We start from the raw sequence: 26,323 nt of genomic DNA, 5'->3' as shown, positions 1-26,323 counted from the left end.
CCGGGCATGCCCTCCTGCACTCTTAATTAAACCAGGCTGGATCTCCTGGCTTGATGATAATGGTAGAGTGGGGGATATGCCCGGCCATGAGGTTACAGATTGTGGTTGAATGCAATTCTGCTGCTGATGATGGTCCACAGTGCCTCATGGATGCCCAGTTTTGCATTGCTAGATCTGTTCGAAATCTATCCCATTTAGCACGGTGGTAGTGCCACACTACCAAATGGAGGGTATCTTCAATGTGAAGACGGGACTGCGTCTCCACAAGGACTGTACGGTGATCACTTGTACCAATACTGTCATGGACAGATTCATCTGTGGCAGGCAGATTGGTGAGGATGAGATCAAGTATGTTTTTCCCTCATGTCGGTTCCCTCATCACCTGCCGCAGACCCAGTCTAACAGCTGTTCCACCAACCTGTCTATGTTCTTTTGAAGTTCTACACTATCCTCCTCACAGTTCACAATACTTTCATGTTTTGCATGATCCACAAATTTTGAAATTGTGCCCTGTACACCAAGGTCTAAATCATTAATACATATCAGGAAGAGCAAGTGTCCCAACACTGACCCCTGGGGAACTCCAATACATAGCTTCCTCCAGTCTGAAAAACAAACATTAAACACTACTCTCTGTTTCCTGTCACTCAGCCAAATTTGTATCCATGTTGCTACTGTTCCTTTTCTTTCATGAGTTCTAACTTTGCTCACAAGTCTGTTGTGCAGCACTTTCTCAAATGCCTTTTGGAAGTCCATGTGCACCCCATCAACAACATTACCCTCATCAACCCTCTCTGTTACCTCATCAAAAAATTCAAGCAAGTTAGTTAAACACGATTTTCCCTTAACAAATCCATGCTGGCTTTCCTTAATTTGCCCAAGTGACTATTAAATTTGTCCCAAATTATTGTTTCTGGAAGCTTCCCCACCACTGAGGTTAAATTGGCCTGTAGTTGCTGGGTTTATCTTTACACTTTTTTTTTGAACAAGGGTGTTACATTTGCAATTATCCAGTTCTCTGGTAGCACCCCTGAGTCTAAGGAAGATTGGACAATTATGGCCAGTGCCTCTGCAATTTCCACTCTCACTTCCCTCAGTATCCTTGGATGTATCTCATCCAGTCCTGGTGCCTTATCAACTTTATGTCCAAACAGCTTATCCAATAACCCGTCCTTATCAATTTTAAACCCTTCAAGTGTCTGAGCTACGTCCTCTTTCACCATGACCTGTGCAGCATCTTCTTCCTTGGTAAAGATAGATGCAAAATATTCATTTTATAACTCAGCAATGCCCCCTGCCTCCATGCATAAATCCTCTAATTGGCCCCACTCCTCCTTTTTACCACCCTTTTACTATTTAAATGCCTATACCAAGACTTTTGGATTTCCTTTTATGTTATCTGTCCGTGTCTTCTCATACTCTCTCTTTGCTTCCCTTATTTGCTTTTTCAATTCCCCTCTGAACCTTCTATGTTCAGCCTGGTTCTCAGTTGTATTATCACCCTGTAATCTGTCATAAGAACACTTTTTCTTCTTCATCTTAATCTCTATCTCTTTTGTCATCCTGGGAGCTCTGGATTTGATGCCCTACTATTATTTAGCAGAGCATTGTGAATAAAACTAGCTTGTATAGAAATAAAGATTTGCAGTTATATAGTGCCTTTCATGACTCTAGGATGTCCCGAAGCACTTTATAACCAATTTTTAAAATTCTTTAATGAAATGTGAGCATTGCTGGCAAGGCCAGACTTGTTGCCCATCCATAATTGCCCTCGAGAAGGTGGTGATGAGCTCCCTTCTTGAACCGCTGCAGTCCATGTCCAGAGTGCTGTTAGGAAGAGAGTTCCAGGTTTTTGATTCAGTGACAATCAAGGAACAGTGATATAGTTCCAAGTCAAGATGGTGTGTAGCTTGGAGGGAAACTTGCAGGTGCTGGTGTTCCCATGCATCTGCTACCCTTGTCCTTCTTGGTTGTAAAGGTCACAGGTTTGGAAGGTGCTGTCGAAAGACGCTTGGCGAGTTTCTGCAGTGCATCTTGTAGATGGTACACACTGCTGCCACTGTGTGCCGGTGGTGGAGGGAGTGAATGTTGAAGGTGGTGGATGGGATGCTGAACAAGTGGGCTGCTTTGTCCTGGATGGTGTTGAGCTTTTTGAGTGTTATTGGAGCTGCACTCATCCAGGCAAATGGAGAGTATTCCATCACATTCTTGACTTGTGCTTTGTAGATGGCAGACAGGCTTTGATGAGACAGGAGGTGGGTTGCTCACCACAGAATTTCCAGCCTCTGACCTGCTCTTGTAGCCACAGTATTTATATGGCTGGTCCAGTTCAGTTTCTGGTCAATGGTGATTCTCAGGATATTGATAGTGGGGGATTCAGCGATGGTAATACTGTTGAATGTCAAGGGGACATGGTTAGATTCTCTCCTGTTGAAGATAGTCATTGCCTGACACTTGTGTGGCGTGAATGTTACTTGCCACTGATCAGACCAAGCCTGAATGTTATCCAGGTCTTGCTGCATGCGGGCAAGGACTGCTGCAGTATCTGAGGAGTTGCAAATGGTTCTGAACACTGTGCAACCATCAGCAAACATTCCGACTGCTGACCTTATGAGCAATGAGGTATTTTTTAAGTGCAGTCACTCTTGTAATGTAGGAAACATGGATGCCAGTTGGCAAACAGCAAGATTCCATACACAGCATTGAGTTAATGACCTGTTTTGTTTTAGTAATATTGGTTGTGGGATAAATATTGTCCTGGACACCAGTTTGAATAGTTCTGTGGGTTCCTTATGTCTACCTTTACAGGAAAGATGGGGCAAAGGTTTAACATCTCAACAGGAAGTCAGCACCTCTGGCAGTGTAGTAACACCTCTGTACTGTATTGGAGAGGCAGCCTGGATTTCGTGCTCAAGTTTCTGGAGTGAAACCACAACTTTGACTCAGAGGCGAGGGGGCTACCCACTGAACTAAGGGTGGAATCTTATTTACATTTTTCATTGATAAAAAATCTGGTGCCAGTGGAATAAATTGGCAATGGTAGAATAAATAATTTAGTGGGATAGTTTTGGATTGTTCCAGGAAAGAGAGAGATAACGTCGCGAGTGACCAGCACTGCAAAGTTCAATGAATAAACCTAACATGCGTACAGTAATTTAGCATGGGTGGAATGAATCTGGCATAGTCACAGTACCAACAGAAAATGCTGGAAACATTCAACATCGGTGGAGAGAGAAACCGAGTTAACATTTCAGGGATGAACATCGTCAGAACCAGTTATAATACACTTGGGATAGGTAGAAAAAATGTTGCAACAAATTTGGCACGGGCAGAATGAATCAGGCATGGGTAAATTAAATTTGGTATGGAAGGAATAATCTGCGGTGGACAGGATAATTTCGACAGGTTCAGTACAGCCTGTGAGCGGAAAGGAGCGGTTACCTGCGGGAATTGCAATCTCCGAGTTGGCCGGGTAATAACTGCAGGGATGGTCTAAATGCTATGGATTTGCTTTGGTTGGAGAATCAGGTGTGAAGGTGAAGAGAGGAATGCTGAAAGTGCTCCCATTGCAGGGGCTAGAGGTGGATGTGGGATTCCCTCTTCAGTGAGGGAGAAACACATTTGCCTTTTAAGAGTCACTGGATCCGTGGAGAGGGGCGGCTGTGTGGGTCAGTGCAGCGCCTGGAGATGAAGGCTTGGGATATTGACAGAGAAACTTAAGCCTCCTAGCCTGCTGCGAGCTGATTGAAGACTTTACTTTGAAGTCTGTCAGAGGTGCTGAGTCTCAGGATGACGTGTTTCAGATGGAGCTTTTTTTTTCTTACAGTGAGTTTCAGGTGAGTTTCAGTGCCGCCGCCTCACACACACCTGTCCGCAGGTGAGACTCGGCACCTCGCCAGCATGTTCCGTCCTGGCCACTTAGTGCCTCCGATTCCCACAGGGATATTCTCTCATCACACAGCCCACATCTGCCCGGCTTTCTCGGCACGGATCGGCTCGTCCCCGCTCTCTAATGTGCTCTTGCCTCCCGCCCCTATTTTCAGCTACGAGCTCCTCCAGAGCTACGTGCCGCCGGATCCCTGCAAACAGGCACTGATGCTGGCCACACAGGCGGCCGGACTGGCCGGGGTGTCCGAATACTCCGGTAAGAGAGAGAGAGAGAGAACATTGTGTATGTGTCAGAGAATGGGATGAAATATGTACGTGCGAGGAGATGAAATATGTGTGTGCGTGCGAGAGAACGTGTATGAGATGAAAAGTGTGTGAGAGATGGAACATAGGAACAGGAGCAGGCCATTCAGCCCCTGGAGCCTGATCCGCCATTCAGTGAGATCATGGCTGATGCTAACGGTACCCGAACTCCATTTACTACCTGCCTTGGCTCCATATACTTTAATACTCTTGGATTGTCTGTTTGAGTGAGATGGAATGTATATGAGAGAGAGAGTTGGAGAGAAAGAGACAAAGACAGAGGATATATGTGTGTGAGAGATGGAATATGTGACAGAGGGAATGTGAAAGAAGCAGAGGTGACACGTGGGAAAGGCAAAGAGAGAGAAACTGAGAGAATGCAAAAAGAATTGTAGGAATGTGTTAGGGAGCTAGAAGGAAACATAAAATAGAGATGGTCCATGTGGCAGACTAAGTAATGAAGAGCTAAAGTATGTGTGAGGTAAGGGAACCGTGCGTGAGGGAGTGAGAGATACGCAGAGAGAGAACTTTACAGAGAAAAGTAGAAAGGGAGAGAAACGAAAGAAGCAAGAATGTTGAAGACAGCACAACCTGCAATAGGGAGGAGAATGAAGAGAGAGGAGACTGGAGGGAAAGGAGAATGAGGAGAGTGGAGAGTGAGGGTGGAAAGAGTTGGGAGAGTGAGGAGAATGGAAAGAGGGTGGAGAGAGTGAGGAGAGAGGAGAGTGAAGGTCAAGTAGAGGGAGGTGAAGAGAGAGAGAGTGGAGTGAAGAGACAGGCGAGTGAAAAGAGCGAAGGGCAAGTAAGGAAAGGGAAGTAAATAAAATCTGCATAAAAAACGAAGAAAGATTTACTGAAATTGAGGCGTCGAGCAGAGAGCAGCAGAGCGAGTTTGGCGGGGTTTGTAATATTTTCATCTGAAAGCAGCCGTGATTATTTGGCGGAGACTGTGAATGTTTCATTTCAACTACTTATAAGAAACACACTCGCTGTGCGTTTGTTGGTGGGTGGTGAAGTAAACATTCTATGAGAGACTTGATTGTTTATCCACTGCAGATCACTTCACTGACTGAGTCACCCGGAGTTTAGTGAACTTTACTTAGGAATTGCCGTTGTTGTGAAAGTTGGGAGAAGCGATTAATCGCCCTCAGTATCACCATAAGAACTCCTTACTAATACCGGCCAGTTGTTCTTGTGTTCGAATCCATTGCCCAGAAAGTTGTAAATAAGGAAACTGAAATGTAATAAGTGTCTTTCATTCGAATATAATCACAGGGGGAGATCAGTCAAATTCAGCTTCTGATAAATCTGTCTACACCTCAAATCTGTAAAAGTTACATCCATTCCTCTTTGACCTGGTTTAATTTATATTTTCTTCTCTGAGTGTCACCTGCTTTCTATTTTATTTCTTGCTCTATATATGTTTTAAATTTTGGTTCATATTCCATCTGTGATCGTCTTCAACTTAATTTACTGCTATGCGTGTTTGATCTATTTTATTTATTAATTTGCATGTTTTATGTGTTTTATATTTTGTCCTGTATGTTTTAAATTTGATTTCTTATCTCTGAGCTTTATTTGTTTTAGAATTGATTGCTATTTTTGTTTTATCTATTTAACATTTTATTTCTTATCTGGCTGTTTCATGTTTTGGAATTCATTAATGCATCTGCATGTTTTACCACTTTTAAAATTCATTTGTTGCTCTGCATATTTATCTGCTTTGCTTGCTTTTACTTCAGTGTGTTTAATATTTTATTGCTGCATGTGTTTGAATTTATTGCTTGTTTCATGTGTTTTATACGTTTTTGAATTCATTTATTGCTCAATATAGTTTATCTTTTTCATTTTATTTACTGCCTCGTGATTTTTATGCATTTTGTATTTCATTGCTAATTCTGCATGGTTTATTTGTGAGATTTTATTTCTTATTGTGTGTGTTTATCTGTTTTCTCAATTCGTCAGTTCCTTTTGTATTTCATTATTTTATCATGTATTTTACTTGTTGCTTTTTCTTTGTTTTCCATTTTATTATTTACTCTGTGTATTTTATCTATGTTATATTTTAATTGTGTTCGTTTTATCTCTTATCTCTGTATAGTGTACCTTGCCATGTACGCTTTATCCATTGCATATTTTATTTTTTACCTACGTGTTATGCCTGTCTCAAATTCATTGATTGCTGCCCAGGTGTTATCTGTTTTATATTTTATTTATTGCTCTACCACTTTATCAGAGGTGAAATTCACCTTGGGAGGCAGCACAGGTTGATTGGGTGACAGGGAATTGACAGACTGTTTTATATCCTGCCTCATTTTCTTTTCCATTGACTTCAATAGAAAATAAAATTGGATGGGTGTAAAACGGGCTATCCATTCACCACCACATGTTCTGCACTACTGCTCAAGATGGATTTCACTCCCAAATGTGTGTTATAGTGTATTATTTGCTGTCCATGAGTTAAGCATTGTAGAAGTCGTTTTTTTGCCATGAGTTTTACATTTTTCATTTTGACTTTCATGTTCTGTTTTCTTTTCCATTTGTTCTTCCTCATTTGTATTTTATTTCATGCTTTGGCTGTTTACTATTCAATGATTTAATATATTATTAATAATTAGTAAATTAATATATTACAATCTAATTATTTATTTAATAATAAAATTAAAGACCATGGAATAAAAGGGAACATAGCAGCATGGAGAGAAAATTGGTTGAGTGACAGGAAACAGAGAGCAGAGGTCACCGGTTGTTTTTCAGACTGGAGGAAGATATAGGGCTGAATTTTACCAGTCCCTTGACACCGCAGATCGCAGTGCGGGGGGCTGGTAAAATGCTACGGGGAGAGGCCTCACGGCCTTCTGGCGGCAGCAGGACCTCGGTGCGGCCCCCCTGCCGCACGGCAGCGGCACCACAATCAACATATGGTAATGATTACTCACCTATGTTGATTATGCAGCCCGCCACCTCTCCACCGACACTGTTGGATTTTTCGTTGAATGGGTGGCCATCACGTGCTGCCCCGTTCATGATCTGAAAAGCCGGTGGGTCCTCACTCTGCATTCTGGAAGGGAGGAGGGAGGGGGGATGCACAGGCGTCTAACTCTGCATTCCCAAAAGGGGGGGGGGGGTGGAAATACACAGGGTTCGCACTCTGCATTCTGAAAGGAAGCGGGTCTGGGATTACTGGAGGGAAAGTTGTGCTGGCATGAAGGGAGGTACCGTGTACCATCCCTCCATTAAAGGTGTACGCTCTGTGTTTGTGAGGGGCAATGGCACACTAGACACCCTGTGTGTGGGGAGGGTGCCAGAAAGGGCAGGAGCATTAAGCTTTTATGGATGATGGGGGCAATCGATTCAGCTGGAAGGATCATGCTGTGCCTCCCTGTGTGTTGGCCAAGATGGGCAATGCCATGGCAAGCCACATAGTTGATTCAGGAAAGCAGCTGATGTACTCGTCAACACCAATCCATGCCCTGTTAGGAACCTTCGAATACATGCAGGATTCAACTTTATTCATCACATGGAAATAGGTATGGTTCATCCTACATTGTGTGATCCTCTGCACGTGAGGATCGGTATGCTCCAGAGGCAATATCAACAGGCAGGAGCCCGCCATTAGGATTGCCGTGCATCTACAGGCCCCACATGACATGCCATTGGATGTCAGAGCACCAGTGTCAGAGACGATTGCGTATATAGAGAGGGTGGTGACACGTCTCTGTGCCCTGCTCAAGGATGACCTGCAGCCCATGGGCTCCGGTGGACACCCATGCCTTTGTTCCTCATAGTGGCAGCGGTTCTCAAGCCTGATGCCTCTGCAGGCTTTTAGGGGCTCACCAGAGACCTTTGTGGGGTCACACAGTCAGCAGTGCATCGCTGCATCAGGGAGGGCCAGTGAGGATGTCCGCTTAAGAATGGACTGTCACAGCCAGGCCCAGAGGGCCATTGGTTCTGGCACCATTGCCGGAGAACCATAGGTTGTAATGTTCATAGACTGCACTCATGTGGCCATCAGGCCTACTGCCAGGCCACCACCTGCAGACGTCACCATTAAAGGAGCCCTCTCAATCTAGGTGGAGCTGGTATGTGAACACCACAGATGCTTGCAGCGAATGTGTGACCGCTTCTCAAACAGCTGCCATGACACCTGGGTCTTGTGCCAGTCCTGCCTGCCACCGCTGTTCACTGAACTGGGTCAGATGGAGGGGTGACTTCATGGAGATAAGGGCTATCCCTTACAGACATGGCTTCTGACACCAGTGCGAATCTCCACTACTGCTGCAGAGGAGAGATACAACACCAGCCACTGAACTACATGAACCACCATTGAGCAGGAGATCGGCATGCTGAAAGAGCACCTCCAATGCCTGTATGGATAGGGTGATGCCCTGTACTATGGGCCAAAAAGGCCAGCTCCTTTCTTTGCTGCCCTGCACAACTATGCACCCAATAGGCCTGGCATGATGCGGAGAGACGTCAACAGGATTCCTCCTCGGACTATGAGGACGCTGAGGACCTACAATATGAAAGACGCATGGGAGGGCAGATGGCACCAGGCTCTGCATGCAGGGCTAGCAGTGAGGTAGGGATGTACAGAAGTGGCTTATAGGAACCGACATGAGCTCTGCAAGCCACACATCACCCTCACTCACCTGCTGTGTACCAGTCTACATCTGCAGCATCCCTGTGTAAACCATTAGAGGCAGCAGCTGACTGAGACAATGTCCATGTCACTGCATCCGTGGAGATGCTCATGAGTAATGGTGGCATTGCAATGATGTTATTGCATACATTGGCTCTTCTGAAGGGCCAACGGTGCAAAGGGATGTGACATTGGCGCTACATGCTGGCACACATCATTCACACAGAGAAAAGGACACACGTGTTGGTGAGGAACATTTAGTGAAAGACGTATTTACATTGCTGTGACACCCGTGCATTCCCAATTGTGTCAGTGTGTTCTCTGTAAACCTCTGTAATACCTTTTATGGTCTCTTTAAGTCTCACATCCTGGAATGTGCAAATTTAAGATTATTCACCCAGGTGCAGCACGCCTACAAGAAGGAATGTTACACTTGAGTGGAAGAAGAGGATCGCAACTTCACAGGACACTGAGATACAGCAGGGTAAGTATGTGCAGCAAAGCGGAAAGTGCTGGGGTCACTCAGCAGGTCAGGCAGCATCGGTGGAGAGTGAAGTAGAGTTAACTTTCAGGTCTGTGAACTTGGACAAGTTAACTCTGCTTCTCTCTCCACAGAAGCTGCCTGTCCTGCTGGATTTCTGCAACACTTTCTGCTTTGCTGCCAGATTGACAACAGCCCCACTCTTCAGTCAGGTAAGTATTCAAGAGAACATAGACAGGCTGGTAGAATGGGCAGACAAGTGACAGATGAGATTTAATGCAGAGAAGTGTGAAGTGATTCATTTTGGTAGGAAGAACAAGGAGAGGCAATATGAAATAAAGTGTACAATTTTAAAGGGGTTCAGGAGCAGAGGGACCTGGGGGTATATGCGCATAAATCATTGAAGGTGACAGGGTAGGTTGAGAAAGCAGATAATAAAGCATACATGGGATCTTGGGCTTTATAAATAGGGAAATAGAGTACAAAAGCAAGGAAGTCATGATGAACCTGTATAAAACACTGTCTGGACTCAACTGGAGGACTGTGTCTAATTCTGGGCACCCTGCTTCAGGAAGAATGTGAAGGCATTAAAAGAGGGTACAGAAAAGATTCACTAGAATGGTTCCAGGGTTGATGCACTTCAGTTACATGGATAGGTTGGAGAAGCTGGGTCTGTTCTCCTTAGAGAAGAGAAGATTAACAGAAGATTTGATAGAGGCGTTCAAAATCATGGGTGGTCTGGACAGAGTAGATAGGGAGAAATTGTTCTCGTTGGCGGAGGGTCGAGAACCAAAGGGCACCAATTTAAGGTGATTGGCAAAAGAAGCAACAGTGACATGAGGAAAAACATTTTAAGCAGCGAGGTTAGGATCGTCACTGTCTTAGAGTGTGATGGAGGCAGATTCAATCGAGGTTTTCAAAAGAGAGTTGGATAATTATCTGAAGAGAAAAGATTTGCACAGCTATGGGGAAAAGGCGGGGAGTGGGACTGGGTGTGTTGCTCTTGCAGAGAGAACTGGCATGGACACGATGAGCGGAATGACCTCCTTCTGTGCTGTAACCATTCTATGATTTGCTCCATGTATTTTGTTTATTTTATATATTCTTTATTTGCTACATTTGGTTTGTCTATTTTATGATGTGCTCTCTGTTTTATCTGTATTGTGTTTATTTCTTGCTCTGCTCATTTTATCTGCTGCATATTTTATTTAATGCTCTCATCTTTAGCTATTGTACATTATAGTGCTTTATATTTTCTTTGTTGCTTTATTTTGTAAATTGCTCCATGTGCTTTATGTATTGTATATTTCTTTTCTTTATCTGGTTGCTTTATCTGCTCCATATTTTATTTCTTTCTCTGTGTGCTTTATTGTGTATTTTGGTTCTTGTTCTATCTGTTGTATATTTTATTTCTTGCTCCATGTGCTTTATTATGTATTTCTTTTCTTGCTCTGTTTGCTTTATCTGTTCTCTATTTTGTTTCTTACACTGTGTGCTTTATCTGTTGTACATTTTATTAGTTGTTTCTATCTCTTTAGTCACTTTATTTTATTTTCTGTTATCTCTGGTTTAAGTAATTTCCCACACATAGCATATTGAACTATATTTTTATTTACTATTTTGCATGTTTAATTTGTTTTATATTTGACTTTCTGCTCCGTTTGTTTTTTAGTTTCGTCCTTGATCTGTTTTTGACTTTGTACTTTACTTCTTGATTTCTGTATTTTATCATATAATATAAAATAAAAACAAGAAATGCTGGAACCACTCAGCAGGTCTGGCAGCATCTGTGGAAAGAGAAGCAGAGTTAACGTTTCGGGTCAGTGACCCTTCTTCGAAACGTTAACTCTGCTTCTCTTTCCACAGATGCTGCCAGACCTGTTGAGTGGTTCCAGCATTTCTTGTTTTTATTTCAGAATTCCAGCATCCGCAGTATTTTGCACTGTATTTTATTGTTTGTTTATTTGTTGTATATTTTTATTCTTGCTCTGTATGCTTTTTCTGTTTATTTTATTTCTTGTGCTGTATGGTTTATATTTTTTGTTGTACTCTGTTTTATCTATTTTATGGTTTGGTTGCTGTATTTTATCAATTACATTTTCCTTCATGATCATCATGCTTTATAAGTTCTTTACGGTTGTGTTTAATTTTTTTGCCTTGAACTGTGTGTTTTCCTAATTTTATGTTTTAATTCTTGCTATGTGCATTTTGCTTGTTTTATACGTTATTTTCATCTGTTTGCTTGAATATTTCCTTTCTTGTTCTGTGTGTTTCTCTGTTTTATCTTTTAGCTATATTTTATATGTTTATATCTCATGTCTTGCTCTGTATTTTCTCTATTTTAAATTTTATTTCTCACGCTGTATTATATGTGACTCAGTACGGCATTTATCAACTTAGTCCCTGCTGAAAAGGTGGACCATTTCCCAGTCAGGAACCTGTTTGATTAATTACCGATGAAGGGTCACTGACCTGAAAAGTTAACTCTGCTTCTCTCTCCACAGATGCTGCCAGACCTGCTGAGTATTTCCATCTTTTCTTGTTTTTATTTCGGATTTCCAGCATCTGCAGTATTTTGCTTTTATTTGATTAATTACTGGGCTTTGCTGAGGCTCTTTCACTGAGCCATGATCGGCATTATCATCCCGCCTTCACCAATCAGGGAGGGCAGGCAGGATGACGTGCAAAGACAAGCAATGAATGATTTTTATTTAAAGGGATCCCAGCAGGGCTCACAATGGCAGCAATGAATGAAGCATTCAAAATATATGTCTGAAGCAGGAATCTGGTGCAGAATGGATGCAGGACATGGGAAAGCTCCTCCCCCTGCCCCCAGTTCTCAGATTTGTGCTTGGAGGTCATGTTGAATGCAATGACATTGAAAACAGTCCTTTACTCTGAGGATGGAAGGAGGAAGCCAGCCAGCCTCATCAAGCAGGCGTGATTGCAAGTAGCAGAGGAGGTGAGCAGTAGGAGTGTGGCGCCAAGGACCTGGATCCATTGCCAGAAAAGTTTTAATGACCTCATTCGGTCCAGTACAAGTCTCAGCGGGTAGCCATCACTCTCTCACCTCCTGAGTATTCTCCTGTACAGCGCTCCTCTGACTGACACATTTTGCTGTCATACAGATTACTTTCTCTCCAACCTCCTCCTCCAGTATCCATCTCAACAGACAACACTCAAACTCACTCTTATCCTATTGCCAACTCGCATCCATTCCTTACAGTTACGCTCCTCAGATATTCACCCTCCATCCTCAGCAAGCAGTTCACTTCTCACACTCCTAACTCTCTGTGTTTTGCCATTGCAGGGGAAGAGAGCCCACAACTTCAGGGAGAGGCAGAGAACCGGGGGTGGGCCTGCAGCCCTGGCACAACAGCTCGTCAATGTCATGCTGTAATAGGAGAGGGAGGCTAGACCACTCATAGATCATTCTGTCCTCATCCTGCAGGAAAAGGGAGCTCACAACAGTCACGAGATGTCTCATATGGGTGGTGGTGTGGCGGACCTGCACAATTTGACAGTGATGGAAGAGGCCACGTTGGACATTGTGAGCATGCCATTGCAGCAGACTGGTGGCAATGGCAAGATGAGAAGTTGTGAAGAGCAGGGTCATTTGAGTGATCTGTCTTCAGGTGAAGGGCATGGAGACAACTCCTGCCCAATGTGCGCTGTGGCTTTTTGACCGCTGTCATCTACAGGGTTAGTTGTATTGATACACCCGCTGAGTAGGCTGAGTTCTCATCACCACATTCTTGTGTTTCCCAAAGGACCAGTAGTGGAGGGGGAACAGAGTGTCCCAGCAGAGTTGTCACCGGGCTCTTTGGCGGGGAGAGATATTCCATAGCCTGCACCATCACATCATCCATCTCTAGCATGATGCCATGATGTCTCAGGCTTTTGCGCTGATGATCACCTCCAATGAAAGCGTGGCCAACCTCATGGAGAATCCGATGCAGCAGGCCACCAAGTGCATGCTGTCCTGCACATTCAGGCTGCCAGCTTACAGGACATCGATCAACACCTTGCCTTGGTGGCTGAACGCCACATTGCCTTGTAGCAAAGTGCTTGCCAGTTCTCTACTAGCAGGAAAGAGCAAATGGGCCATGAAAGGGAAGATGGAGAAAGGGCACATAGAAGTGGGCCTCTTCTCAAGGTGCCCCCACTTCTTGACCCTTGGCCTCCCCCTCATTCAGAGCCACACATGCTGCCTGCTACCCAATGACTAAGTTTGCCACTGCACAGGTGCAGGCGGGGCAGTCTTTTGTGGGGTCTTCATGGGCTCCAAAAACCCAGAGGACGTCCGCCATGGGCATCTCATGTGTCGGATCAGGGGAATGAGCAGCCTGCCTCCGGCTCTACTGAAGCCACAGAATGAATCTCGCTCACATACAGTACCAGATACTGACAGTTACAGAATGAATCCCATACTCACATAGAAGTGATAGGAAGCAGAAAAGGAAGACTTTATGGTTGCACAAGGGGATTCACTTGGGTATTTGTAACAGACTACCAACATTCTGGAGACCCTTGCTGGTACATACTGAAGGGTGCCCTCAGATCTCCCAGGGCATCTGAATCTCATTTTCAGCAAGCCAATAGTTTGCTTAATGATCACGCTTGTGGTGATGTAGCTCTTGTCGGTACCTCTCCTTGGCATCATTGGCAGATCTCCTAAAGGTGTCATCAGCCAGATCCTCAGAGGGTAGACCTTGGCTCCAAAGAGCGATCCGCTCATTCTGCTTGGAGGTGCAAACACCTGTTGTAGACTTGACTGGCACAGGATGTAGGAGACAAGGCAGCTTCCAGGAAACATTGCGCACAAATGCATAATAAACTTTCAGTGGTCACAAATGATCTGTGCTGTGGGAGTGGAATCCCTTCTGGTTGATGAACACTACAAGATTATCAGTTGGTGCCTTGATTTCCACATGTGTGCAGTCAATGATCCCCTGTACCTGTGGAAATCCAGCCACTGCAGTAAAGGCAAGAGCTCTCTGTGTCTGACTGGCCTCATCAATATCAAAGTGCACATATTGGGCAGCCTTGGTATAAATGGCATCTGTGAATTGGGAGATGGATTTATGGTCTGCAGGTTGGGTGATCCTGCAGATGTCCCCAACTGGTGCCTGAAGGGAGATGGAGGTGAAGAAATTTAGGACCTTGGTAACCACTGGAAGTGCATGCCCACCTGGACCTTTCGGAAGGAGGACTTGCGACAAGAGAAAAAAAAGAAAGACTTGCATTTATATAGTACCTTTCACAAGCACCAGACATCCCAAAGTGCCTTACAGTCAATTAAGTACTTTTTGAAATGCAGTCACTGTTGCAATGTGGGAAACATTACAACAAAATTGCACACAGCAAGCTCCCAAAAACAGCAATGTGATAATGGCCAGATAATCTGTTTTTAAGATGTTGATTGAGGAATATATATTGGCCAGGACACCAGGGATAATGTCACTGTCCTTGAAATAGTGTCATGGGATCTTTTACATCCACCTGAGAGGGCACACAGGGCCTCAGTTTAATGCCTCATTCAAAAGAAGTACTCTGACAGTGCAGCACTCCCTCTGCTGTACTGGAATGTATTTTTTGTGCTCAGATCCTGGAATGGGACTTAAACTCACAACCATGTGACTCCAAGGCAAGAGTGCTACCAACTGAACCATGGCTGACACTTTTTCTTTTTAGTGAGCTGCCAGGAGAGTCTAAGCCTCCTGATGCACTGTTGCTCAGTAATGTCAAGGAAGCTGATCCTATGTCTGTTCGCCCCATTTGGGGGATATTACCTCCTTTGAGCTGCAGCTCTGTGTTCATCCCCTCTGCCTTATGGAGTGGCATGTGGCTGAGGAGAAGACAGTTGTTGTTGCTGCCCCTGCTCCTGCTGTTGCTCGTGTTGGTGTTGCTGGTCTTCCTGTTCCTCTTCAGAGATCGAAATAAGCTGCTCCCATTCTGCAGCAAAGGCTGAAAGCAGGTAAGTTTACAGCAAGATGAGATTTAAAGTAAGGTCCAAAATAAGTCAAATGACTTCCACAAAGTTGTTACTGTCCTGCAAATCAGGAAAGTCGTGCTCTCAAGACAAGTGCTGAGAGTACAAGCCTTTCCCGTAGGCATGGCTGTAGCTGTTCTGTTTCTCTATTGAAATGCTTCCTCACATGCCAGTTTCATTGATCATTAACTTCCCGATGTGCACTTGCCTTGTTCACCCTGGTGAGATCCACACAACTCAGGAAATCTGTATGCTGGCTGTTAAAGCCAGAATAGAAGGTTAAATTGCCAATTAATTGCTATTAAATATATATAAATGTCTGACCACCACCTTTGTGGGGGTTTCCTGAGAGCTGCCAAATGCACCCTTGTCAAATGCCAAAGAGAGCAGGAACATCAGGTTCCCTACACGCCATCATTTTTCAGAGCTTTAACCCCTGTACCTGAGCCCCCCATCCCCCGCACAGCCCCCAGCCCTGCCCCCCAGCCTTAACAAATAAGATTCCAGCCATGTCACTGTTTTATCTATTTCATAGCTCTGTATGTTTTATGGTTTATTTGATGTTTTTTGATTTGCTTGATATTCTGTGTCATTTGTGTGCATTATACTTTAATTTTTGTTCTATCTGGTTATATTTTATCACTTGTTCTGCATGTGATGTGTTTTATTTTTATTTATGATTCTCATGTATTTACCTATTTATGTTTAATTCTTCCCATCCTTTTATTTTATTGATTATTTTGCATGTTTTAGCTGTTTTACATTATATTTTTCACTTTATGCGGTGCATTTTATATTTGATTTCTTGTTTTAAGCACTTAATTTATTGTTCTGTGTGTATTATCTGTTTTATATTTACTTTGTATTTCTGTACATTTTATCTGTTTTATATTTAATTTCTTGGTCTGAATGTTTGATCAGTTTTATAGTTTATTAATGACTGTGTGTTTTAACTGTTTTATATTTTAATAGTTGCTCTTTGTGTTTTGTGTGTTTAATATTTTATTTCTTACACTATAGTTTAGTTTAGTTTAGAGATACAGCACTGAAACAGGCCCTTCGGCCCACCAAGTCTGTGCCGACCATTAACCACCCATTTATACTAATCCTACACTAATCCCATATTCCTACCACATCCCCACCTGTCCCTATATTTCCCTACCACCTACCTATACTAGTGGCAATTTATAATGGCCAATTTACCTACCAACCTGCAAGTCTTTTGGCCTGTGGGAGGAAACCGAAGCACCCGGAGAAAACCCACGCAGACACAGGGAGAACTTGCAAACTCCACACAGGCAGTACCCAGAATTGAACCCGGGTCGCTGGAGCTGTGAGGCTGCAGTGCTAACCATTGCGCCACTGTGCTGCCCCAAATTTTTTATGGCACCTTGCTGTATTCAAACTGTCTGCCATGATTGATCGTGTAACAATGACCATGCATCAAAGATTATATTTTATTTGCTTTATATTTCATTACTGATCAGTGCGCGTTTTATCTGTTCTACATTTTATTTCTAGCTCTGTGTGTTCCCTCTGTTTTAGAATTTATTTTTGGCACTGTCAAGTCATTCGTACTTTGTGCAATAGTGCCAAACTGGTGATAGCGAATCAGAAGCCTGGTTTACATTTCTACCAATTTGTTATATATGATGTACAACTAATTTCTCACTCTGGGTATTATATCTCTCTTTCTTGTCAGATGTATAATTTTTTCTTGATCCATCTGTTTTACTTGTTTTCTTTTAAATTAATTTTTATTGCGCTATAATTCTTGCTCTTTTACCGACAGCTGCATTTTACAGCTCATCTAGGCTGACACTTTGGTGCAGTAATGAAGGAATGCTGCATTGTCAGAGGCACTGTCTTAAGCATGAAATGGAAAACAACTGCCCATCCATGGAGGTGTAAAAGATCCCCTGATACTATCTGAAGAAATCCTGGTGTCTGGGCCAACATTCATCCTAAACCAAAAGCACAGAAAACAAATTAACTTTATTTTTTATGGCACCTTGCTGTATTCAAACTGTCTGCCATGATTGACCGTGTAACAATGACCATGCATCAAAGATTATTAATTAGCTATAACAGTTCTTTGGGTCGGCCCTAGGGTGTGGGCAGAAACATGTTTTTTTTCCTTTTGTGATTTTTTTTGCCATCTAGATGAGTCAAAGCCAGTGAAGCAGCGCCGAGCGCGGGCTAACTACAGCAGCTGGCAACTAGAGGAGCTGGAGAAAGCATTCGAGACAACTCAGTATCCAGACATCTTCATGAGAGAGGCCCTGGCACTCAGATTAGACCTCATCGAGGCCAGAGTACAGGTAGCGCTGACAAAAATATTCAAACCTATATTTAGGGAGGGTGCATGTGCGCGTGTGAGTGTAGAACAGAAGGCTTAAATGGGAGTGCAGGAGTGAGAAGTTAAAGTTTGTGAGGGACCCATGAGGACAGAATTCAAAAGTATAAAGGGTAAATGTATCAGCAATCGAGAGACTGCAAGCGAGGGAGTGTGTGGGTGAGGGAGAAAGTGGGGGGAGTGTGTGGACAAGAGGGAGGGTGAGTGTGGGTGAGGGAGAATTTGGATGAGTGAAAATGTCGGCTAGGAGAGCTAATGTACAATAGGAAGTGCTTGAGGGTGAATTGGGAGAACGACAAACTTTCCTTGTGATATCAAAGTGTTAGATTAGTCTGTTTATATTGTTAAATGTTTCAATGCTTTTGGAGGTTGTGTAGTTAATTAATATCACACCTTTCAGTTTACAATCTGGACCTGCTTGATTCTGCCTCTTATTCTAACGCTCCTTAAATTACAGTTTTATTCAGTGTTGGGACAATTTTGGAAAACATTCTTTTTTGCGTATATTACTTTGGGATTTTTCAGAACTGTACAGGCTATTATTAAAATGCGGCTGTGTTTTGAGAAGTGCAGCCTGGCGCACTCCCCTTCCCTTCCCCCATTCAATCTGGCACGCTCCCTGTCCCCTCTGCCCTTCAGCCTGGCACACCATCCCCCTCCCCCTCTCCCATTCAGCCTGACACGCTCCCCCTCCCCTCCCCCATTCAGCCTGGCACTCCCTCCCCCCTCCTCCATTCAGCCTGGCACTGAGTTTGAAAAGCTGCAGTAATGAGGTGCTAAGGTGCAGTAATGAGGTGCTAGAATGATTAGGAGTATTAGAGAATAAAGGATAATGAGGATGGGTTCATAGTTCTGGTTGGACTCTTTTGGTTGGAGAGGAGAAGACTGAGGTGTGTATGACTGAGGTTTATAAAGTAACAAAGCTCGAGATGAAAAGGATCAATTGGAAATCCTTGATGTGGGAAAGGAAATTAAAAGAAGAGACATGAGCGTAAATTGAAAAGGGAGAGATTCAGGCAGCTACAAGAAAAGGAAACTCCATGGTGTTTGGTTTTTGGAATAGCTGACAGGGTTGGGGGAGGGGTTTGTAGGGACAAGTAGGAAATTAGGAACATGAGGAACAGAAGGCTCTACTCTGGAATCCAATTAGTTCATGGCTGATCTGCACCTCAGCTCTATTTACCTGACTTTGAAAAAGAAAGGAAAACTATTGTATCTTCTGTGACCTCAGGACATCACAAGGTGCTTTACATCCAATTAAATACTTTTGAAGTGCAGTCACTCTTGTACTGTAGGATTTGCAGCAGCCCATTTGTACACAGCAAGCTCCCACAAACTGATAATGACCAGATAATGTGTTTTAACAATATGGGTTGAGAGATAAATATTGGCCTGGACACCAGGGAGAGCTCCCCTGCAACAAAAACAAGAAATGCTGGAATCACAGCAGGTCTGGCAGCATCTGTGGAAAGAGAAGCAGAGTTAACGTTTCGGGTCAGTGACCCTTCTTCGGAACTGACAAATATTAGAAAAGTCACAGATTATAAGCAAGTGAGGTGGGGGTGGGGCAAGAGATAACAAAGGAGAAGGTGCAGATTGGACCAGGCCACATAGCTGACCAAAAGGTCACGAAGCAAAGGCAAACAATATGTAAATGGTGTGTTGAAAGACAAAGCATTAGTACAGATTAGGTGTTCATACACTGAATATTGAACAGCAGCAAGTGCAAACCTGAAAAAAACAGTGGGTAAGCAAACTGAACAAACTAAGATAAAATGAAATAAATGCAAAAAAAATTGTAAAAAATGTAAAAAAGAATGTAAAAAAAAAAGGAAGAAAAAATAACTAAAAATGAAAGTAAAATGGGGGGCTGTCATGCTCTGAAATTATTGAACTCAATGTTCAGTCTGGCAGGCTGTAGTGTGCCTAATCGGTAGATGAGATGCTGTTCCTCGAGCTTGCGTTGATGTTCACTGGAACACTGCAGCAATCCCAGGACAGAGATGTGAGCATGAGAGCAGGGGGGAGTGTTGAAATGGCAAGCAACCGGAAGCTCAGGGTCCTGCTTGCGGACTGAGCGGAGATGTTCCGCAAAGCGGTCACCCAGTCTGCGCTTGGTCTCCCCAATGTAGAGGAGACCACACTGTGAGCAGCGAATACAGTATACTACATTGAAAGAAGTACAAGTAAATCGCTGCTTCACCTGAAAGGAGTGTTTGGGGCCTGGGATAGTGAGGAGAGAGGAGGTAAATGGGCAGGTATCACACCTCCTGCGATTGCAGGGGAAGGTGCCCTGGGACGGGGATGAGGTGGTGGGGGTAATGGAGGAGTGGACCAGGGTGTCGCGGAGGGAACGATCTCTTCGGAATGCTGACAGGGGAAGGGGGGGAAGATGCGACTGGTAGTGGCATCACGCTGGAGGTGGTGAAAATGGCGGAGGATGATCCTTTGGATATGGAGGCTGGTGGGATGAAAAGTGAGGACAAGGGGACCCCTGTCACGGTTCTGGGAGGGAGGGGAAGGGTTGAGGGTAGAGGTGCGGGGAATGGGTCGGACACGGTTGAGGGCCCTGTCACTTCTTCATATAGTGCCTTGGGATCTTTTACATCCCCCTGAAAGGGCAGATGGGGCCTTGGTTTAACATCTCACCTCAAAGACAACATGTCTAACAGTACTGCACTCCCTCTTTACTGCACTGGGAGCATCAGCCTGGATTTTGCACTCAGGTCTTTGGAAGGGAACTTGACCCTCAACCTTCTGACACAGAGGCAAGAGAGCTTCCCACTGAGTCACAGCTGACACTTGGTAGCTTAGATCTCTTCAAGGTCAAGCTGGTCAAGTATCTTGAAGAAACATTAGAAATAGGAGCTGGAGTGGTCCACACCAGCATTTAATAAGATCATCTCTGTCCTTTCTACCTCAACTCTATTTTCCCATCCTGTTCTATCCAAAAATCTATCGATCTCTGTCTTGAATATACTCAACAACTTAGCATCCTCTGGCGTAGAGAATTCCAAGAATTCACAACACTCTGAGTTAAATAATTTCTCCTCATCTTAGTCCTAAATGGCCAAGTCCTTATCCTCAGACATCTAGACTCTCCAACCAGGGAAAAATAGTCGCTCAACAGCTACCCTGTCAAGCCCTCTAAGACCATTCTGTTTCAACAAGATCACCTCTCATTCCACTAAACTCCAGAAAATATTGGACAATTCTACTCAATCTCTCCTCATAGAACAGCCCCCTCATCCCAGGAATCAATCTAGTGAACCTTTATTGCACTCCCTCCAAGGCAAGTATATCCTGCCTTAGGTATGGAGCCCAAAGCTGTACACAGTACTTCAGGTGTGGTCTCTCTAAAACACAATATAATGGCAGCAAGACGATTATATTCCAACCCCACTGCAATAAAGGCTAACATACCATTTGCCTTCCTAACTGTTTGCTATACTTGCATGTTAACTTTTTGTGATTCATATACAAGGAAACCCAAATACCCTTGAATACAAACATTTACTAGTCCTACATGTGACAATTTCACATTTCCCCACATTTCGCTGCATCTGCAACCTTTTTGCCCACTCGCTTAACCTATCTATATCCCTTTGCACCCTCTTTATGTCCTCCTCACAGCTCCCTCCTAGTTTTTTATCAGCAGAAAACTTGGATATATTACATTCATTCCCCTCATTTAAGTAATTGAAATTGATTGTAAATAGTTGAGGCCCAAGCACTGATCCTCACAGCACCCAACTAGTTACAACCTGCTATCCCCAAAATGGGCCATTTATTCCTACTCTGTTTTCTTCTGTTAATCTTCAATAATTACCCCCAATCCCATGAGCCCTAATCTTGTGCAACAACCTATTGCGTGGCATCTTATCAAATGTCTTCTGAAAATCCAAATATATTACATCCATTGGGTCCCCCATTCAACCTGCTAGTTGCACCCACAAAAAAACTCTAATATATTTTTCAAACATGATTTCCATTTCATGCAACCATGTTGACTCTGTCTGATCATATTAGGATTTTCTAAGCGCCCTGTTACCACATTCCTAATAATAGATTCCAGCATTTTACCTGCGACTGATGTCAGGTTAATTGGCCTATAGTTCCCTTGTTTTCTTGCACCCTTACTTCTTGAAGAATGGGGTTACATTTGCTATCTTTGTTCTGGGTTGTTCTAGAAGCTCGGGACCTCTGGAAGATGAAAGCTAATGCATCCACTATGTCTTCAGCCACCTCTTTTAAAACTCCGGGATATAGGTCATCAGGTCCAGTGGATGTGTTGGCTTTTAGTCCCAATACCTTCTACAGTATTTGTTTTTTAAATTAATATTAATTACTGTAAGTTCCTAACTCTCATTGGACCCTGGTTCCCCACTATTTCTGGTATGTTTTTTGTGTCTTGTACTTAAAAACAAATACAAAACAGTTGTTTAACGTAATAAAAACAGAAAGTGCTGGAAATACTCAGCAGGTCTGGCAGCATCTGTGGAAAGAGGATTCTGATGAAAGGTCACAGACCTGAAACATTAACTCTGCTTCTCTCTCCACAAATGCTGCCAGACCTGCTGAGTATTTCCAGCACTTTCTGTTTTTATTTCAGATTTCCAGCATCTGCAGTATTTTGCTTTTATTTTAGTTGTTTAAGGTTCCTGCCATTTCCTTATTCCCCATTATAATTTATCCTGTCTATGCCTCTAAGGGACCCACGTTTACTTTTGTTAGTTTTTCCTTTTTACATAGTTAGAGAAGTTGTTACAATCTGTTTCGTATTTCTTGCTAGTTTACTCCCGTATTCTATTTTCTCCCTCGTCATCAATTTCTTGGTCAGCCTTTGCTGATTTTCAAAACCCTCCCAGTCCTCAGGCTTGCTAATCCTCTTGGTGACATTTTAAGTCTTTTTTAATCTAATTCTATCAAGTATGATTACTATTCCCCTTTTCCTGTAAGATTATTGGTTAATCTTGTTTCATTACATAATATTAGATCTAAAATAGCCTGTTCTCTAGTTGGGTCCTCAACATACTGTTCGAGAAACCTATCTCGAATGCTTTCCTTGAACTCGTTTGGCATTTGATTTGCCCAGTCTACATGAACATTAAAGTTCCCCACAATTATGACCATTGTTACATGCTCCTCTAATTTCTTGATTTATATTCTGTTCAACACTAGAACTATGGTTAGGGGGCCGATATCCTACGCCCACCAATGTTTTCTATCCTTTGTTATTTCTTAACTCCACAAATACTGATTCTATATCTTGGATTTTCTGAGCTAAGATTCCTTCTCACAACTGCCTTTATCTCATCCTTTATTATCAGGGGTACCCCCACCTCCTTTTCCATTCTGCCTATCCTTTCTAAAAGTCAAATATCGTGGAATACTTAGTTCCCAAAGTTAGTTACCCTGCAACCACGACACAGTAATGGCTACTAGATCAATCCATTTATCACTATGTATGCTATTAATTTATCTCTCTTGTTATGAATATTTTGTGCATTCAGATGTAGTGCCTTTAATTTGAACTTTTTACTATTTTTCCCTGATATGTGAAACATATCGTTACTTCCAACTGCAAGGATACGAGAAGACAGACTAGACAGTCGTACATTTCTTTCTAGTCTTGAGATTGTTCTATGTTGCGGCCTCAATGATTCAGGAATGAAATGGGAAGCTAGGACTCCTGCTCCTGATCGCAATCGAGTATCTCCTGATGTAAAGTATATGTATGTGAACCCGGGTGAGGATCTGCTGTGACACAGTAATGTCCTCTGATCCTGCTTCTGCCTCTGTCCCTGCACATACCCATTGTTTAGTCTGACATGTGACTAATAGACACTTGGAGGAGTCAACAGCAGAGGCCTCTGGAACCAGAGCTAATTCAGGAGTAAGTTCCTCCAGAGAGGAAATAGGGAAAATGGAAAGGGAAAAGCAAATTAAAGGAAAGACTTGCAGTTATTCCCAGCCTTTCACAATCTTAGAACGTTCCAAAGCGACACATCAAAGAGAAACTCTCCTGCCTGGCCCTAGATTTTGAAGTCAATGAAGTATTTTCAAAGTGTAGTTCCTGTTGAGAAACATGATAGCACAGCAAGCTCCCACAAATAGCAATGAGATAATGGTCGGATAATCAGTTTTAGTGATGTTGGTTCAGGAATAAATATTGGGAGATATCCCCTGGTCTTCTTTGAAATAGGCATGGGATCTTTTACAATCACCAGTGGGGGCAAACAGGGTCTTGGTTTAATGACTCCTCCAACTGTGTAGCACTCCCTCAGTACGGCACTGAAGTACAATATAAAAAAGGGAGCTTTACCTCTCTGCTCAACTTAACGATAAGGCAATTGACTGAGGGATTTATTTCACAGGTTTGGTTCCAGAATCGCAGAGCTAAAATGAGGAGACAGTTGAAAATCCAGGGTAGACCCATGGAGAAGAGCAAAGATCAAGAACTCAGCAACTGTCCTGAGGAGGAGAAATGTGACCATTTGGAGGTTGAACCTGACAACCACAAGACAGAGAAAGCCAGCTACCCCTGGCCAGGTGCACAAGCCGACCGAGGGGAGGTCCTAGTTGCTGCCCCTTTCCGGACATTGGTCCGGGGAATCAGAAACAATTCCAGCCCCAGTCCGAGTCCAGAGGAGATTCGCAGCTGCAGCATTGCTACACTCCGAGCGAAAGCCAGGGAACACGAGGCCGAGATACACAGTGGGGCTGCTAAACTTCTCCCTGTCTCTCAATCCTCTTCTCCAGAGCACCTGGAAGCCAATGATGAGGCCATATAATACAGTCTGTAACAGTGAACACACTGTAAAATACTGAGCGTCTTTATCACACCAAGAAAGGTTACACGCTGCATGATTCATAACCCTCAGAGAGAACTTGCAACACACAGAGAGAGAGAGATTGTGTAACTGAGACATCGATTGACACAGAGGCACACAGAGTGTTTAATACAGAGAGACTGTATAACATACGGACTGTATAACACATAAGAGACTGCGACACACAAAGAAACTGTATAACACAGAGAGATTGTTACATTCAGAGAGCCTGTTTAAAGCAGAGACAATATAACCCACAAACTATATAACACATAGAGACTGGTAACAAACAAACTGTATAACGCAAGACACTAACATAGAGACTGTACAAGAGGGAGACCGCAATGGAGAGAAACTGTATAACACAGAGACTAACACAGAGACTGCACAACACAGAGAGAGACTGTAACACATAGACTGTATGTTTAATACAGAGACTATCAGACAGAGAAAGACTATTTAATGCAGAGAGACTGTAACACATAGAGAAAGTATAACATCGGGATTGTAGCACACAGGGAGATTGTATTACAGAGGGAGGATACAGAACGTGTAACAGCTACTTAAATGTTTATATATTCAGTGGAAAGATCTGGAACAGTATACATAATTGTAATGAAAGGAAGAATATTAGATCCATGGCCCAATGTCTGATTATAGAGACAATCAGCAGGGGTTTATGATTCTTAGGTTATTGGGTTTGGAAAGTAAGGATGGTGACAGCAAAATTTCAAAAAAAGATATCAAAAAACATTCACTTAACAAAAAGTTGGGGCTGGGGGGATGGCGGATGGAAAGGAGCAAATTGTTAGAGAGCTGTAGTGCAGTTTACTCCCGGGGCTGAGGTGACGATCTGTGGCCATAGGCATTGTTTGCTGGAAAGTACTGCACACATCAGCTACTCAGGGCAAACCTCCATAGTTCATGGTTAAATCTAAGGGTGGCTGACTGGACTGTACTCACACAGAACAAATGGAATTCGATGTCAAATAGCACATGATCTGCAAGAAAGAGACACTTCAAAGGAGTCCATGTTCCACAAGGAATAAGGTTCTAGTAACTTATTAAAGTCCTTACAGAGCTCCCCGTTCATTTAGTTGGTCAATATACTGGGTAATTCTTAGCCATGCAGCAGAGGGGGCTGATCCCTGATTTGCGCTAAGTGTTGGCTGTGCCTCAGAAGCTCTCTTGCTTTTGAGTCAGTAGGTCGTGGGTTCATGTTCCACCCCAGAGACTTGAGCACAAATTCTGACTGGTATTCCCAGTGTAGTACTGAGGGAATTCTGCACCTCTCTTTCAAATGAGATGTTAAGCTGAGGCCTGGTTTACTCTCTCAGGTGGATGTGAAAGATCCCACAGCCACTATTTTGAAGAAAAGCTGGGGAATTCTCCCTGGTGTCTTGGGACCAATATTTATCCCTCAACCAATGTCAATAAAACGGATTATCTGATCATTATCACATTTCTGTTTGTGGGATCTTGCTATGTGCAAATTGGATCTGCATTTTCTGCACTACAACAGTGACTACACTTCAAAAGTACATCATTGTCTGTGAACTACTTTGGGATGTCCTAAGGATGTTAAAGGTGACATATAAATGCAAATCTTTCTTTCTTTTGAGTAGCTGACCTCAACTGAACTAGCAGCAGGTTGCTCCCTAACCATTGCCCCCACCCTCTACCCCCTACCTTTCCACTGCTGTGACTGGGTGGTAAGGGCAGGTTTAGGTTGAGCCGAGATCCCTCCCATGGACAAATAGCCAGCCGACACCAATGGTCTGGGTTCATACATAAAGAATGGCCACTTGAGTGAGGTGCTGGAGGACTG

At 43.3% G+C, this 26,323-nt stretch overlaps 1 protein-coding gene across 1 annotated transcript; it reads left to right on the top strand.

Annotated features, from left to right (window-relative positions):
- The first annotated feature begins 3,900 nt into the window (after positions 1-3,900).
- si:dkey-43p13.5 (paired mesoderm homeobox protein 1) lies at positions 3,901-25,186 on the top strand. The gene is made up of 5 exons (XM_068056762.1): positions 3,901-4,128; positions 8,871-8,877; positions 9,721-9,732; positions 17,470-17,627; positions 24,040-25,186. The coding sequence occupies exons 1-5, from the start codon at positions 3,901-3,903 to the stop codon at positions 24,454-24,456; spliced, it is 822 nt and encodes a 273-aa protein (XP_067912863.1). The 3' UTR covers positions 24,457-25,186.
- Positions 25,187-26,323: the final 1,137 nt, after the last annotated feature.

Source organism: Heterodontus francisci, chromosome 24, assembly GCF_036365525.1.
Source record: "Heterodontus francisci isolate sHetFra1 chromosome 24, sHetFra1.hap1, whole genome shotgun sequence".
Classification (NCBI taxonomy): domain Eukaryota; kingdom Metazoa; phylum Chordata; class Chondrichthyes; order Heterodontiformes; family Heterodontidae; genus Heterodontus; species Heterodontus francisci.
This window is presented reverse-complemented; position numbering and strand designations above follow the sequence as displayed.

What these genes read in the sequence shown, in the direction of transcription:
- si:dkey-43p13.5 (XM_068056762.1), top strand. Translation starts at nt 3,901, where the DNA reads ATGTTCCGTCCTGGCCACTTAGTGCCTCCGATTCCCACAGGGATATTC. An exon ending in TCATCGAGGCCAGAGTACAG is followed by an intron (nt 17,628 to 24,039) that starts GTAGCGCTGACA and finishes TTTATTTCACAG; the next exon opens with GTTTGGTTCCAGAATCGCAG.